General features: G+C 42.1%; 1 protein-coding gene across 1 annotated transcript in view; it reads right to left on the bottom strand.

Annotated features, from left to right (window-relative positions):
* LOC310634571 (nuclear receptor subfamily 1 group D member 1-like) overlaps positions 1–16,643 on the bottom strand; it is a 43,118-nt gene that overhangs the window by 12,492 nt on the left and 13,983 nt on the right. The window contains exons 2-3 of the mRNA XM_083353040.1: positions 2,277–2,567; positions 511–599 (exon numbers count right to left, since the gene is read on the bottom strand). Coding sequence (XP_083209166.1) covers positions 511–599; positions 2,277–2,567 — 380 coding nt within the window. The remainder of the gene's footprint in view (positions 1–510; positions 600–2,276; positions 2,568–16,643) is intronic.

The following is a 16,643-nucleotide window of genomic DNA, read 5'->3' as shown; positions in this document are numbered from 1 at the left end:
TTTTATATTAGGTATCCTAAATATTTTGGACTTTGAAAGAGCAGGGTAATTGATTCTTTTGAACATGGGTGTTGAAAAGGCTCCCGAGTGCACTAATGGATAGCTAAGAAAACAGGCTAGTGGGTCATCAAATAAAACAACCCAGAGTTTTCAGCAGAGACTGAAGCGACCAGATTCAAATTATCACACTATGGAAACTTATATCCTGGGAAAGATAGCAAGAAAGATAAGAAAAGAATGAGTAGCATCAAGCTTGAGGGACTTAGTTTTTATAGTGATAATGGGTACACTGGAAGATCTGAAGGACCAGATGAAGAAAAGATCAACCTGGAGATAATCCCATCTACATTGTCACTAAAAACTGACATGGCCTTCAGGGCACATGATCAATCAATCCATCTTGAGCATTTCAACTTGAACTATTTTTAAACAAAGATGTTTTTAAGTCTTCTACAGTCTTGTCATAATAGGAACAAACAAAAGAGGAAGAAAGCAAGAAGATGCACCTACCTTACATCCTTCACAAGCATGAACGCCATAGTGGAAGCCTGAAGCAATGTCTCCACAAACTTTGCAAAGCAACACCATCCCACCAGTCTCTGCAAAGGAAGAGAAGAAGTGATCTTAATTCCCTGCCAGGCCCAAGTTTCTCATCCAACCTCCCTCTTCTCTGTCCTAGCCCACTGAAGTAACTTTTCCTAACTTGTCTATGGAGCTTCTCAATCACCCAAGTCATGCTTGTCCCAAGGGTGTTTTTTTCCATAAGGCAGCCGGACTTTCTTCTTCTTTTCTTTTTTTAGTATGAAAACATTTTGCATCTCATCTAAGAAGCTTCTTTGGTTCAGAATGGAACGTTTTCAAAGAAAAAACCCAAGAAAGTCCAAATGCCATTTGGGAAAAGGACCTTTGGGTTTCCCCAACTTGCTGTCCTCCAGACGCAATACACGTCAACTCCTCTAATCCCAGTCAGCATGCCTGTAGGATTTGGAAATGGAAGTTCAGCAGACTTAGAGAATAACAGTTGGGAAGGGCTGACAGTGACAAACTGGCTCCATCAGAATGGCATCCATCTGAACTTTTATTTAAAATGGAAATAACAATGGTCACGTGCACACCTGTACAGAAAGACTTTGCACGTTGGACTACCACCTGTTTAAACATGTTTTACTGACTAATTCACAACTGACTAAATTCACCTCTCACATTCAGCAGAACCCAAAATTCAAAAGCCATGATTCACTATTGTCATAAGGGACCAAACCAAATTAAAACAAATCACAGCTTAGTACTGCATGGGAACCTTGTCCAATATATTTGCAAAAGGTTACTGTAAGTAAAACAATACTAGACCTCCAATAAGGAGGGTTTCATAATTTCAAGGGACTGGGTGGATCTATGCCCTCTTTAATGGTTCGCTTTTTTGTTTGAAGCAAAATGGTTTTGAGCAAGGGGCGATTTTTAACATTTGATTTAAATCAGAAAATGAGTACACCCAAAAGAGCAGTAATTACCCTTCAAGGAGAATAACAGTTCTCTTGGTCTTTCTAACAGGTCTCTAGGTTCGAACCAAACCCAATGGAATGATTATTAAATATCTTGAATAGTAGGTTTGATAGAAATAATCTCCCTGACAAGATCGGATGGCTTTTGAGCTTCTAGATCTGAGACTTTAATCCATCTGATTCAGGATGAGGTCGCACTCCCGCAGATAGACCCAGTTCTCAACTTGACTGATCTCCTGGATTTGTGATCCCTCCTCCAAGACCAAGTGGCACTCACGGGAGGAGAGCCTTTGTACAACTTCAGTTGGTGCTCCAGTTGCAGCCTTTCCTGAATCAGGAGTCCCTGCACTCAGTCATTCAATCCCCGTCATTTCACGTACGGACTGCTGCAAAGGGGTCTACGTGGGGTTATCCTTGAAGAGCATTCGGAAGCTTCAAGCTTCAAACAAATCCATACAAACACTTTTCTACCATTATTCCTTACTGCAGAAAGAGCAGGGTTGAGACTACAGGGAAAAGAACCTGTGGCCTCCTTAAGACTGCCTAGCAAGCACAGCCTTTCTCGTAACTCAGATCCTTAAGGCTCAATTCTCAGCCATCACTTCCAGAATCACCTTGCAGCCCTAAGATTTTCCTTTCTTTGCTCTTAAAGCAGAAAATGCAGAAAAATAAGAAACCGAGCATTGGGTTCAATCTAAGACTTTATTCCATCTCTTCTTGTATGCCAGAGAACCTATACCAAACTGAGGAGATATATGTGGAAGAACCACTTACTTGTGAAAGTGCTGGTGGCTCCATTCTGCTTGGCGGCAGGCACCTTATTTGATGCTGGGGGTAGCTGGCCCTTGCTGGGGTAGCAGACCCCTTCAGGAAACTGGAAGGCTACCTTGGGTGAAGAGGGGGAGCTGGCCTGCTGTGGCTTGATGGCTCCAATCTCGGTGAGGGTCAGCTCTTCTAACGAGGATGGCAGTGAGTGTTGGGGTGAAGACACCAGATATCCACTGGGAGGGCTGCCTGGAGTGGGGCTGGAGCCAGCTGTTGAACCCACATAGAGGATCACGCCACCTGGTGTATGAGAAGGAAGAGGGAAGTTGAACCCAGTGCAGAATAAGAAAGATGACTGTGATGGAGACAGGCAGGAACTATTTACCAAGGCAAAACATATTTAAAGTCCAGAACAACAAAATTGCATTTGGGAGGAGGTCAGGCAGAGACCTCCCTAATTTGGAGGAGGAGGAGGAGGAGGAGGAGGAGGAGGAGGAGGAGGAGGAGGAACAACAAGATTCTACTTATTATAGCCAATCTCAGTAAAAGTAGTTTTAGCCTTCCCGAGGAGTCAATTCCTGATACGTCTAGGGCTGATAACCAGGAACTATGGATGGCACTGCAGAGGGAGATAAGAAGAAACTGCAAAAAAATGGCTGCCTTCTAAGTCAGTATTGTGGCTGGAAATCTCTGCAAGAGCACACATGTGGGGAAGATAAAGAGCCACTGAATCCATATCCTGTCCAATGATGATGCTACCCATACCCCACTGATTTAACTCACACTATTCCGACCACGGTTTGCCTCAAGCATGTCACGTAGTTCAAACAAAATAAAGATAGTCTATTCATAGAGAGATGTGTTACTATCAAGCCCACCATCAATCTGATCATCCCACTGGGTTATGCCTCCATGATTTATGTCTGACCAAAGCAAATACCTGTGAAGCACATACTATAGCTGGCCTGCTAGATGCCTCCCCTGCCTTCATTACAATTCAAAGCAAGCAGACAGGCAAGTTGTTTCTGAAACAAGACTGGTAGGTTGTGTTTGCTGGATGGGTCCATAAGCTATGCAAGCTTCCAGTAGTCTGTTGAAAGAAATAAGACCTGCGTTTCTAGGTCACCTGTTCAAGAAACACAAGTTCCTACATATGAAAGAGCAAAGGACATTTCCAAGCAACAAGAAAGTATACCTGAAAAGCTACAACCTTCATTTTCTAGCTTTGCATACTGGCCAAAGAAAAGCAGGATCCTTGCACTTAGAACAGGGGTGTCAAACTGTCAGCCCACGGGCCTGATGCATCATGCTGAAACCGCACCCACCCCAGCTCCATCAATGAGGGAAAAATCGCGATATGTCGCGACACGTCACATGACTTAGAAGGTCTCACTGTCTGTGGGTAAGCAGAGACAGAGAATGGAAGCAGTTTCTACAATTGCCGGCACTGCTGTGTTGCATTTCCACAGGTCTTAACAGCCTGCCTACACAAATCACATTCTTAGTTGGAGCATACAGAGGTCAAGAATCTGCATTCACATTATCACTGAGCGCTTCCAGACAAAGCCTTGAGTATGCAATTCCTGTGAGTTGTTCACAGCTCTTGGGGGGGGGGGGGAATGGGGGATATAAGCAGCCAAGCCACAGCATCTTCTCACTTTCAACCTTCTTGCATTCCTTTTAATTTTTTTTAAAAAAATAAGGATAATGCAATAATAACTGCACAAAACGCCACAAAGCAAATAGATCCTTCTTATTCCTCAACTGCCATTTAGAAATGGCAAACAAACAACAAACAACCCCCACCCTAAGCCTGGCACTGCTACAGAGACCACAGAAAAGCGATGACTCCATCTCTCCTGTTGCAGCTTGGAAAGGCCTCTACAAAGACGGTAGGCCACCAACAGAGTTCAGCCTTTATGCTGCCGAACTGCCACTCAGTCCTAGCACAAACAAAAATAAAGATTCTGCTATGTACCCAGATGGCAAGCTTTCCTGCCCAAGAGGGACCCTGCCATACACTACAAGCTGTAGTAGAGGAGATATTCACAGCTAAATTGCAACATGAGCATTTATTCGGCACTCGTGATTTAAGGCCACCCTTCTTATTCCTGCCCCTGGTAAGACACACAGTAAACAAGTGTCTCATTTTTCCAGTCTTCTTTGTGCCAACAGGTTGGCCTGCCAAACTATATATGGGATGTCAGAGAAGAGGAAGTTGAGAAACTGGATTTGAACTAGGTCACTGCCACCCAAAATCATCATTTCTCCCCCCTCCCCACTTTTTACCCTGAAAAATATCTCTTTAGGCATGGCTCTGATCTGCTCTGTGGTTGTTGCCAAGTACGTCTCAAGGTACAAAGCCAATGACCAGCTGAACGCATGCAGGCTCCATGTGACTCCTGGACAAGGCCAGGGAAACAGCCGGAAAAGCGTGGCCCAAGAGGCCCCAGTATGTAGAAAACTAGGGCAAACGAATGGCACAAACAAACACCCAAACCCCAGATCTCTGCAGAAAATCATTCTAGAAAATAACCCCTAAGCCAGCATTGCTTTTGGTTCTGGGCAGAGCTTTTCACCCTGGTTCCAGGGAATAATTAAAAATGGTAGGAATACCATTCCATAATTTTAGATAGCAATCTATTCTATTGGATAATAAAGCAACAGCCTGTCATGAAGTTGCAAATAGAGGAATATCAAGATGGAGCTCCAGCTTGCACAGACATCCAGCCAAAGCAAGGAATTAACTAGGGGAGGTCAACTCACAACAAAAGTAGTCCAAGCCAGGTGAAAGTCCTTTATCTGATAAAGGCTATTAGGTCAGATTTGCAGGCTAACCTGTGCTCCTAAGGCCTCTCTTCCTCAGTTCCACATAAGTGTAGCATAACAAGCTCCAGTAACCACTTGGGGGGCTGACATATCTTTGCGAGATTACTTTTGTCTCATCTTCAGTTATTGATGGAAGCACCTTAGTCACTCTTAGCTGCTCCAGTTTTAAAGTAGCATTTTCTCTCTTTTCCTAACACAATATTTTGGTTCACTGTTGATACGGTTGTTGACATCAAGGCTAGGATATGCCCAGCTTCAACTCACCCCTTTAGGCTGCTGCAGGCCTCACCTTTCCCTTCTGATCATTGGATGTGACTTGGGCTGTAGGCAAAGTCTAATACCTAGCTTCTGCCTGGGTAATGCTTAACTGGCATTTTTTATAGCACTTGTCTTCTTAAAAGTACAGGGCTTAGTTCTTTTCTGAGAGCGCATTGGTCTTGGTTTTTTTTTTAAAAAAAAAACACCAACTAGTGCTCTCTTGAGGCCTAGCCCTATAATGTACAGTTCAATTTAAACCAGGAAACAGACTTGGTTTGCTGTGTGCTGTGTGTTCTATCAACATTGGGTGTATTACAGGTTTTCCACTACTTTTGCCAAAAGATAGGCTTTGAATGACCGTATTTTTGTTATTTCTGAGACTTTCACACAAGCACCAGAACGGTTGCATTTAAGTTGTCCTAAGTGGGTAGGGAAAAGGCACCATTTTGCCTATTCCATTCTGGCTCGGCAACACTCAGTGCCATGGTGATAAATGCTATTTCATGGAACCTTTCACAATTATATGTTCTACCCGTTCTTTCCAGTCACTGCCTGCCGTGAGGTCAGAACTGCCCTCTTTGGTCATTCACTGCCAGCCAGCACTACCATTCCTTGGCGGAACAAATCAAGGAGTCAGCTCACTTGTTGATTGCTCCCTCCCACTTCACCTCCAGCATGGCTAAGATCTATCAGCTGGACTATTTTTAAACATGGATTTCGCTCTCTTTGAGGTGTGCAGGAGGTGATACACCAAGCAGAAGCCTCAGGAGGGCATCCACCTGCATCAGCCTGCACCTGCCACCCAATTTTGGGGCAACATGACAGGTAGTTAAGCCTATTATTTCCAGCATCTGGTTAGGTTGTCCTAACTGCCTACTCAAAAGGAGTGGTTAACAGCATGTTAAAGCAAGTCTTCTGAAAAACCCTCAGATTTCAATCTGGATGAACAGGAACAGATCTAACCATTTCTCCATCCAGCCCAATATTGCATGCTCTAGGCATTTCTTCAGGGTATGAACCTGGTAAGATCTTCCATATTATCTGCAACATGATCTTCCCTAACTACAGAGATGTCAGGGAAACAAAACATGTGCCCTTCCCACCTAGGTCTGGCCCTACCCCACAGACTGCTCTCCCTTTTGCTTCTTGGACCCTCCCTCTCCCCTCCACCCTTACATTATAATTTGTCATATTCTTTTGCTACCTCCAATTTTTTTCATCCCCTATATAAATACTTTGTAAAATGGGCCTCAGAGGTTTAGCAGAAGCCAATCTTCCCCTTACATCTGTGTCTAAACCTAACACATCCACAAGGAACCCACAGCAAAACTGGAAATGTACTTTCCATGTGAACCTCTCCACACTGATCTTCCCACTGACAGGAGTTTCAACCGCCTCCACAACCAATTGTCGCCAGTCAACTCTGTCTTGCAAAACCTCTGACTTGAAAAACATGTGCCCAAAATAATCAGCCTTTCTTTTCCATTTTCACAGGCATAGTGGGGCTTAAAAGGGCTTCAGTGAATGCTGCCAACTTTAAAACCATTTTGGCCTTGTATCCAACAAGAACATGCTCAGAGAGCAGCTGTGAGGCATCAGGAGTCTTTCTGCTTTGGCCTCAAGCATACGTGAACACCGCCTCCTTGGATCAGAAAGACGGTCCAACCATCTTCAAATGCACAACAATAAACTCAAATAATAAGAAAGCTCAGCAATAACAAAGCAGAAACAATAAAGCTCTTGGCCTCAGTGTTAATGAGTTATCCCTTGATTTTACTGTCAGGTTTGCAGTGATCAAGGAAGCAAATTGTTCCTAACCCTGAGAAGGTCTAAGGATCACTTTGGAAGCACCAGAGATGCTAACACAAGGGCAGATATGTAATATTTTCAGTAATTTTGAAGCCATGGGAGAAAACAATTGGGGTATTTTTTTGCCTGGAAAAGAAAAAGAAAAAACATACATGGAAACTTTAAAATGTTGTAATTTTTGTCTCTAACTATTAGCCGCAGAATCCTAAGAAACCTAAGCTTTCTTAATTTGATCAGTTTGACAAACCAGAAAACAGCAACAATAAAGGAAGAAATAAACCACATGAACATAAAACAAAATTATGTCCTCTGATGCCTAATGGCAAACAGAGCCAACAACCTCCAAAATAAAGTATTATCAGCAAACAATCCCATAAACAAACAGGGAGCTGAATCCTTGGGGGGGGCGGGTGTCTGAAATCAGTTCACACTTCAACCTAAGAGCTGAATTGTCCTCCTTGTGGTATATTTTCAAAAAAATAGCACTCTGGAATCTGAGATAAAACTTAGTACAATTTAATAGAAAACATGTGGAAGGAATAAAGGATAGCAATCCATAATACGCTGCATTCACTCTTCCAAAGAAATTTCATTGGTGGCTTTTTATTCTTGCCATCATTTTTTTTACTTTTCCTGATTTTTTTTAAAAAAAAGACGGGGGGGGGGGGATAAAAATTTCCCTTTTCTCATTTTTTTCTTCTACTATTTGCACTTCTAAACAAGAGAATAAGTCTATTCTCTTAGTTCTTGGAATAAGTCCAAGGAAATTTTTCCTCCCACACGTTTATCACTTGATTTGGTGAAGTACACTAGCACTGCCCAGAAATTACCTCAAATTCTTTTCTAAAGTAATGTTTGAGAGACCATGGGCAAACAATAGGCACCAACTGCTTAGGATGTTGCATTCCATTGCAGAAAGGCATTACAGGGGACCTACAACCCCAACTGGGACCAAAATTTCCATTGCTAAGTAAGGTGGTTAAGTGAATTATGCCCAACCTGGCCACTTTTGTCATTATCGTTAAGCAAAATCACTGCAGTTAAGTAACTCCAGTTTCCCCCATTGCTTTTCAGAAGCTGGCTGGAAAGGTTGCAAATCACAATCACGTGACCCCAGGACACTGCAACTAAGTACATGCCAGTTGCCAAGCACCATGACTGTGGGGATGCTGCAATGGTGGTAAGTCCCTTTTTTCAGTGCCACTGTAACTTTGAATAGTCACCAAATGAGTGGTTGTTAAGCTGCCTATATCAGCTCACTTTAATAGAGGGATGTTCTACTACACCAGGGGTCTTCAAACTTGGCCCTTTTATGACTTGTGGACTTCAACTCCCAGAATTCCTCAGCCAGGCACACTAGCTAAGGAATTCTGGGAGTTGAAGTCCACAAGTCATAAAAGGGCCCAAGCTTGAAGACCTCTGTACTACACCTTTCTGCAATGGAATGCAACATCCTTACCATAGTAGATGCCTACGTGGGGGCCACTGCCTTTCATCAATTATTGTGATCCCTTAAGGAAATCAAGGATAGACTAGCAGGTTTATAAAATATCAGAAATCGTTTGTGGACTTTTTGCTGAAAAATGGATACAACCGAGTTAAATACTTTGAATTCGCAATTGAAAAGGGCTAGATATGGGAAGAAGTGATTTATGCAATGTAACTTTAAGGGTGACGGGGAGTGATATTTTTCCAAATGCTGTAAATATTAGAAATTACTTCTTTAAATACTTTTTTATTTCTCCTCTATTACTTTTTGCGCATTCTATTTTTCTTTATATCCCTTTTTTCTTTTAAACTCATTTTGTATTATTTTTTATTACTGTTAAAACAATCAAAAATTACTTGGGGGGAAAAATAGGGTACCAAGTTAAAAAACCTAGCGATCAAATTTAGGGAAGGTTGAGCCTTCATGAAATTCCATTCATTCTAGTAGGGAAATGAAGCATATACAATACTAAATTAAGTCCTTAGCATGGAATTAATGATACTTAACCTTCATCCTCCTTTTCTTCAGAGGAAATAATACTGCATGAAAAAAGCATATTAAATCACAGGAAACCACACAAAATACAAAAACGACATAGGGGGAAAGGGGCAGATTTGCACTGAGCTCAGAGATAATTTGTGTGTGTGTGTGTGTGAGAAAGAGAGAAAGAAATATTACTCAAACTGAGCTCTCCTCATGCTGACTATATATGTAGGGGGTTTTTTAGCAGTGTGACCAAGTGGTTTGACCCTATCTTCTTTTGGTAAGTTTTTTCAACTTCCTACTCCAGTCCACAACTCTAGCTCCTCCCCATCAAAGGACTAACACAGGCTAAATCTTAGTTTCTGAGAGTAGCCAAGGTTAGTTAGATGCTGCCATCTGCTGAGATGAGGATGTGTAAAGGCTACCTTAAAAAAAGAAAGAAAGGATAACCAATAAGGAAATTCTATTTCTGCTGCTCCTTTCACGCTAACTTTCTACTTCCAGGATGTTGCTGTTTTAAATATAATATAAATAACATCTCTCACCTCCAAGAGTAAAAAAAACAAACCCAGTTTATTATATTTTTGTACAGCAGTATCTGCTAGTTCATTCTGCTGTAGAAATCCAAACTTTGGACAAAGTACTATTTAATGGAATTCACTTTGAAGCAGGCATGCAAAAGAACCATTGAGAGAGTCAGTCAGTTGAGTGTAGGTGACATAACAGAAACAGAGATTGAGTTCTAGTTCCACTTTAGGCACAACACCAGCTGGGTGACCTTAGGTCCACCCCTCTCTCGTAACCCTAGAAAGGAGGCAAGGGCAAAGTGCTTTTAAAAAACCATGCCAAGAAAACTGCAGGGACCAATACGTAGTTCCAGATATTCAATATGGCCTTGTAGGCATAAACACACACACCAAAAAGGGCATGCATAAGTTTTGGTGAAAAATTGAGACAAACACTAAACAAAACCAAGCCACCTTGGGTTTTCAACCCCTAATTCCTAATCTAATGGTACATCCTGTACAAATTTATACATAATTGCTATCTGCTTTTAAATCATGCCCAGCTAACAATAGTTTAATGAACTCTAATTATGGCAGACCAGTTACTAATTGTAGAACTGGTGTATCTGGCTGGAGGCAGATAAACTCCATTTTTATTTAAACTCCATTTTGTCTGTGTTTTTGGGTCTTCACTCTGCCTGTATATTCCTGGATCATGTGGTATCATTATCAGAGAACTCCACACCCAGAGAAGCAGCTGATTTAGGATTAACTCCTTTTTCTTGTTGTGGATAAATTATGTAAACGTTTTTTCATACTTAACGTCTAGCGGCTAGACTCTAGCCTTATCAGTTAGTTATAGAAGGAACCTATCTTCAGGGAGAGCCATCCTCTATTAGGGGTGTGAATATTTTTCTGCTTTGAGAATTGCTTGTTCATAATTGGGTTTTTTGTTCTTCAGAAGTTTTATAAAAATTTGCAAATTGTGATTTGTGATTGGGTCCTGGGAACACCTCTTTGTTTCTCTACAGAATCTATAAGTTGCTATTTCCCTGCCTTGTGGGATAATTGTTCCATTGAACCAGGAAAAATGATCCCAGCATTTGATTGGGCCAATCTACAGTTTGGCCAACATTTAATATCTGCACAAGAGAGCACTAGCAAGAATCAGGAGTGGAGGAGAAGCTGAAAAAGCCCAAGAAGGCAAGGATGGAAAACTGCTATTGCAAGGAAAACAGTGCAGATGTAACCCTATAGTAAGGTAAAGCTAAAGGTTCGCCCACACATGCGTGCTAGTCGTTTTCGACTCTAGGGGCCAGTGCTCGTCTCCATTTCAAAGCCAGCGCTTGTCTGAGGACGTCTCCGTGGTCATCTGGCCGGCATGACTAGACGCCAAAGGTGCATGGAACGCTGTTACCTTCCCACCATAGTGGTCCCTATTTTTCTACTTGCATTTTTTACGTGCTTTCGAACTGGTAGGTTGGCAGAAGCTGGGACGAGTAACAGGCGCTCACTCTGTTACGCGGCACTCGGGATGTGACCCGCCAAACTGCCAATCTTCTGATCGACAAGCTCAGCGTCCTAACCCACTGAGCCACCGCGTCCCTTTTAACCCTATAGTAGGGGTGCACAATTAATTTTCCCAAGGCGCCATATGAGAAGCTGGGACTGTTGTGGATGGCTCAACCAATAGATTCAATACACTACTGTGAAGTATGAACTATGCACATATGTAAATTGAAAAAAATAGTCACCTTCAAAATAACAGCAATGCAGTTCTATTTGCATGCATGGTGTATACTTATTTACATTTCATATTTAATTTCCAACTGATCTCATTTGGGTCAGACAGGGGCAACCAAAGGGCAGGATGTAGCCCAGGGGCAGTAAAATGTCCAGTTCTGCCCTACAGTGACCAGGTGAGCTTGGCTTGATGGTATCTTCTTGAAAATAAATCTTCATCCACTGCAGTATGGATTGTTTATGCTGTCCAGGCATTCTAGGAGATGCTGTCTTCAGGCACGCCTTTGGAGACCAAGTAAGGAAAGCTACCTTAATGGCTTGCGGGCTGTTTTGTATTTGGAACACATTTTATTTGCAGCAACAGCTGCTTCAAATGCATCTTGGTAGAGGAAATTTCTCTGATTTCTGTTCCTAACAGAAGGAACAGGCTCTTCAAAGGGGGGAAAAAAAGTAAACACAATTTTCTATCTTCAAAATAGAACATACGGATTCCCCTATCTTCTTTACTCTATGAGTAAAGCTCAGCATTATGAAAGGCTTGCGATGACCTAGTTGAGAATTTAGCAATTTAACTTTCATATTCCCAATTCCAGTTAACCCCCAGCCAAGGGATACTCTGCATTAAAAAAAAAATCTTGTAAACAAATCCTCCCTCATCATTTGCTGCTCTCATTTTCACCTCTTAACCAATTCTGACCTATTTAAAATCCCTCTCCCTTGCCCCCCCCCCAAAGCGACCACAGTACTGACCCGCTTTTATGCAACAGGGCTGGGGCATGAGGTTAATCAAGGCTAACGGCACCACTCAGAACTGTCCTGGTGTTTGCGGTGAGTCAGTGCCAAGGGAGAAGCTTTAAGTGCTGGTTATTTTTAGCCTCTGCCGATAGCTGGAGAAAAGTTTGGACTGCGGGTGAGGGAGCAGGTTGCAAAAAAGAAAAAAGAAAAAAGAAAAAAAGAGCTCCGGTTCCCAGCTCTTCTTTGCCTCCAAATTCGGGTCAGCGCCTCACGTGTCCTCATCTCGCTCTAGTTGAACGAGTATCAGGAACAGGCAACGTGCTGGAGTCCAGCCAAAGCGGGGCGAGGAGACACCTGACTCACGATTCACGTGGCTCGGCGGCGCAGGCCATTCCGATGGCAGGCGGGGGCTTTTTCGCCCGAATCGCTCGGGATGCAAAAGGAAGGAGAGGGAGGGAGAAGAGGAAAAAAAGCCTCTGAGACTTAAACGCTTTAACTACGCCTAGAAAGGAACCCAAAAATATCACGGAAGGTGGAATCCTGGAACCCCGAAATGAAATTGGGGGTGGGGGGTAGGAATTCAGCAACAGAGAGGCGCTTTTGCATTTGCTAACAGCTTTATTGTATCTTATGTAATCAACTTGGTTAAAATAGGGTTGCCTCGTTTGTAGTTCAGTGTGTTGCGCAAAAAGGGCCGAAATATGGCACAGCAGCTGCAGAGAACTGCACGATCCCAAGAAAAGAAGCAGATGCTTCCCCACGTTGCAGGCAGCTGCCACGGTATACACGCGCGCGCGCTATTAATCGCTATTCTATTGGCACTTTTGTGTTTCACAAAATGGGCTCCTTAAAGCAGCAGTACCTTCCCCCCAAAAAGTCTGAAGAAATCGGCCTATAATAATTTAATAAATACCGGAAAGGAGCTGTGGTCTGCCATGTCCGAAGCAAAGTTAATAGCCCCAGCTGCTTCCAGATGTGTAACTTAAGCTGTCACCTCCCATTTTCCCCACTGTTTTGCAATTCAGCTAATCTACCAGTGAGAATCCAAAATAGTAGGATGAGTTCATATATCACACTAGGGATGTGTTTGAAGCTGAATGTAGTCACCTAAGTCTACAAACCATGGTTTAGCATGAGGTAATTTGTTACTTGTAAAGATTATGTTGCAATAAGTGGTAATTTCTAGTCAAGCGTCCCTGATTCTTACTAAAAGATAAACTGGGATCAGTCCTATTTGGATGGGATACACTAGGAAATTCCTCACTATACAATTCACTGGGAAATTGGGAAAAATATCCCAGAATGTTTTGAAATATTTCAAAGAACCATTTCTGATGTCACTCAGATGTCACACAAATTCTGGGTTTGTTATTCACTGAAACTGTCCATCTTTCTTCAGGCCTGAAAAAAATGCAGCTGCATTAAGGAATCTACAACTTTTAAAGCAAGTTTTGATTTACATAGAAGCCTGAAAAAAGGTGAGGTGCTTTAATAAGTAGCATTACTGCTGTGTTAACATAAGGGCTGAAGCACGTCCAAATCATCATCAAAGCTTGTGTGGCTCTATATTGGTGCCAAGAAAGCTATTCATTTAATAATCAGGAGTCAAAACTAACTTGAGGAATCCTCAATATTTTACTATTCTTTTATCCCGTTTCATTATTAAAAACAATCCCCAAATCAGATTGTCATTTAGCACTATTATTTAAACGATACAACCAAAGATAGATAAAGCATGCAAATACTGATTGGCAGACAATCTGGAAAAAATAATATGGGAAGAAACCCAATGCACACAACTGGAATACAAGGAAGTGATAGCAACAGTGGACATTTTACCATAAATAATTCAAGGTGGTGAACATATACAATACCTCTTCCTTCTTCTTTTCCTCTAAAATAACAACTCTTGTGAGGTAAGTTGGGCTGAGAATGACTGGCCCAAAGTCTCCCAGCCAGCTTTCTTGCCTATTGCAGGACTAGAACTCACAGTCTCCTGGTTTATAAGCTATTACCCTTCACCATTACAAGCAAGAGCAGGGGGTCTCCATACTTGGCAACTTTGTGACTTGTGGATTTGGTGGCTTGGGTGGCTGAGGAATTCTGGCAGTTAAAAGTCCACAAGTCTTAAAAGTTGCCAAGTTTGGAGATCCCTGACTAAGAGGCTTGGAGACTATAAACTTTTGCTAATTTATAATCTAGGGAGTGTTAGCAGAGCAACCTATATCTAATTCTGAAATTGGTATTTAAGTTGCATTTTTCTCTGTCCATCTCCCCCATGACAAAAAGATGAAAAATGCTTGTTGCTTATAAATGCTGGGCATTAATATACCGTAGTATTCTTAGCCATCAAGCCAGAGTACACTTCCCAGCATTCCATCAGAGCAGGTTTTCCCAATATCTACTCCCAAGGCTGTATGGGACTGTCTATTGCTGCTGTTGTGTTATTATTTGCAGTACTATTAGTTAAAGTAGTATTTATTACTTTCAAACAATAACCTTTTGGGGGTTGATAAACAATCCAAAACTTAATTAAGGGGTTGATGGGCTGAAAAGTTTAAGGACTTCTGCATTAAATTAAAAATCAGTCTACTGGTTCCATACAGAGCCAGTTCAATCAGGAAGGATACTTTTATTTAACAGCCCTGGTGGAGCAGTGGTTAGAATGCAGTATTGCAGGAAAACTCTGCCCACAGCCTGGAGTTCAATCCTGACCAGCTCAAGGTTCAGCCTTCCCCCCTTCTGAGATTGGACCCAGATTGTTGGGGACAATATGCTGACTCTGTAAACTGCTCAGAGGGTACTGCAAAGCATTATGAAGTGGTAGATAAATCTAAGCGCTACTGCTATTAACCTTCAAAAAGCTTTAAACCTGTATATGAGTGAACCCATTATAAAATGGCCTTGCAAACAGACATACCAACTGAGCATATATGTCATACCAAGCCAAAATTATGGTTTAATATGAGGTAGAACTCCCCTCCCCCCATTTTCTTCTAATAGATCAAACTATGGCCCCTTTATGATTTGTAGGCTTCAACTCCCAGAATTCCTGAGCCAGCAATGGTTCAATTCTGGGAGTTGAAGGCCACAAGTCATAAAAGGGCCATAAGTTCCCCACCCCTGTAATAGATGTATGCTTACAGTTCAACACAAAGTAGGACTTGTTTTTGCCTTATGTTGAACTACAAGTACAGGAGTCTTATAACCATTTTTTAATGGCCATGCAAAGTTATGATACTGCTGAAAAAAGTGACTCGTAGCCAGTCTTCATACTTATGACCGTCACAGCAGTCAGATCATCAAAATTTGGGAGTTTGGCAACTGGTATATATTTATGGTGGTTGCAGCATCCCAGAGTATGACATAAATGCCACTTACAATCTTCTCAGGGGGCTTCAGACAAGCAAAGTCAAATGGGGGAACCCTGGTTCACTTATAACTATGATTCACCTAACAACCGTGCCTTAAAAAGGTCATAACATCAGATACAACTTAATGACATCACTTATCAATGGAAGTTGCAATCCCAACTGTGGTCCTAATAGGACAAAGTAGCAATATCCTTGGCTGGTGGTGTTGTCAAGGAAGGACTTGGAAAACAAGTTCTCCTTTGAAGCTGAATGAGCACCCATTAGCTACTAAGGCGGGGTCTCCGTAAGACCATTTTGTCCACAGAGTCTTAAAATATGGAATTGCATGGCTGCTTGCAACTTGTCAAAGTGAATTGCTATACACAAGGTCAGTACATCTGGTCAGTGTATCTTCACAGCTGTCAGCAATTCTAATTTCTACACTGACTTGCAAGTTTTTAAAACCTGCCTTTTTAAAAATTTTATTGCAGCTTTTTTGTAGCAAATGGCCCTCTCTGCAGAAGCAATCTCCTTGCTGCATTGCCCTTCTCTCAGTTGCATGATTTTCAACCATGTTGCATCTGCCTCATCCATCACCCACCATTACAGGATTTGTGCTGCTGATACTGCAGTTTGTTTGTATGCAGCAGTGTGGAAGAAGGAAGCAGTGGCAGCCAACGCAGACAATTTCTGAACATCCAGCAAGCAAAGAATAGGTATGGCACCTTACATGTTTCAGCAAGAAAAAGAATTACAGTTGCAGAGAGATCAATCTGTGGCAACCTCCAGAACTGACATGCTAAAGATAGCTGCTGTACTGCTTGTTTTGGGTGACCTGAATTTACCTGATAAAGGCAAATTCAGCTGTGCTCTGAATTGCCTTTAAAGCTAACAACAGCTGGGGGGAGTCCTGCCTTATGTCAGAATGTAGGCCAAGAAAACTGCTTTTTCCCTCCACCCACCTCTTTTTGTTTTTTATGTTTTTGAAAAACAGCAAATCTGATTTCCCTCCTCTGCAGATATGAGAGATGGCCTTATTTTGAGCTCATATGAGAATCACTTTGAAGCTGACCTTTGCATTCCTCATCTCTAAATACTGCAGTTCAACAGGAAAGAAAAATTACTCAAATTTTGCTTACTTAGCTGAATAACAGAAACAGCAACCCCAGTC

The sequence above is a fragment of the Vipera ursinii genome (assembly GCF_947247035.1).
Source record: "Vipera ursinii genome assembly, chromosome: 2".
Lineage (NCBI taxonomy): Eukaryota > Metazoa > Chordata > Lepidosauria > Squamata > Viperidae > Vipera > Vipera ursinii.
This window is presented reverse-complemented; position numbering and strand designations above follow the sequence as displayed.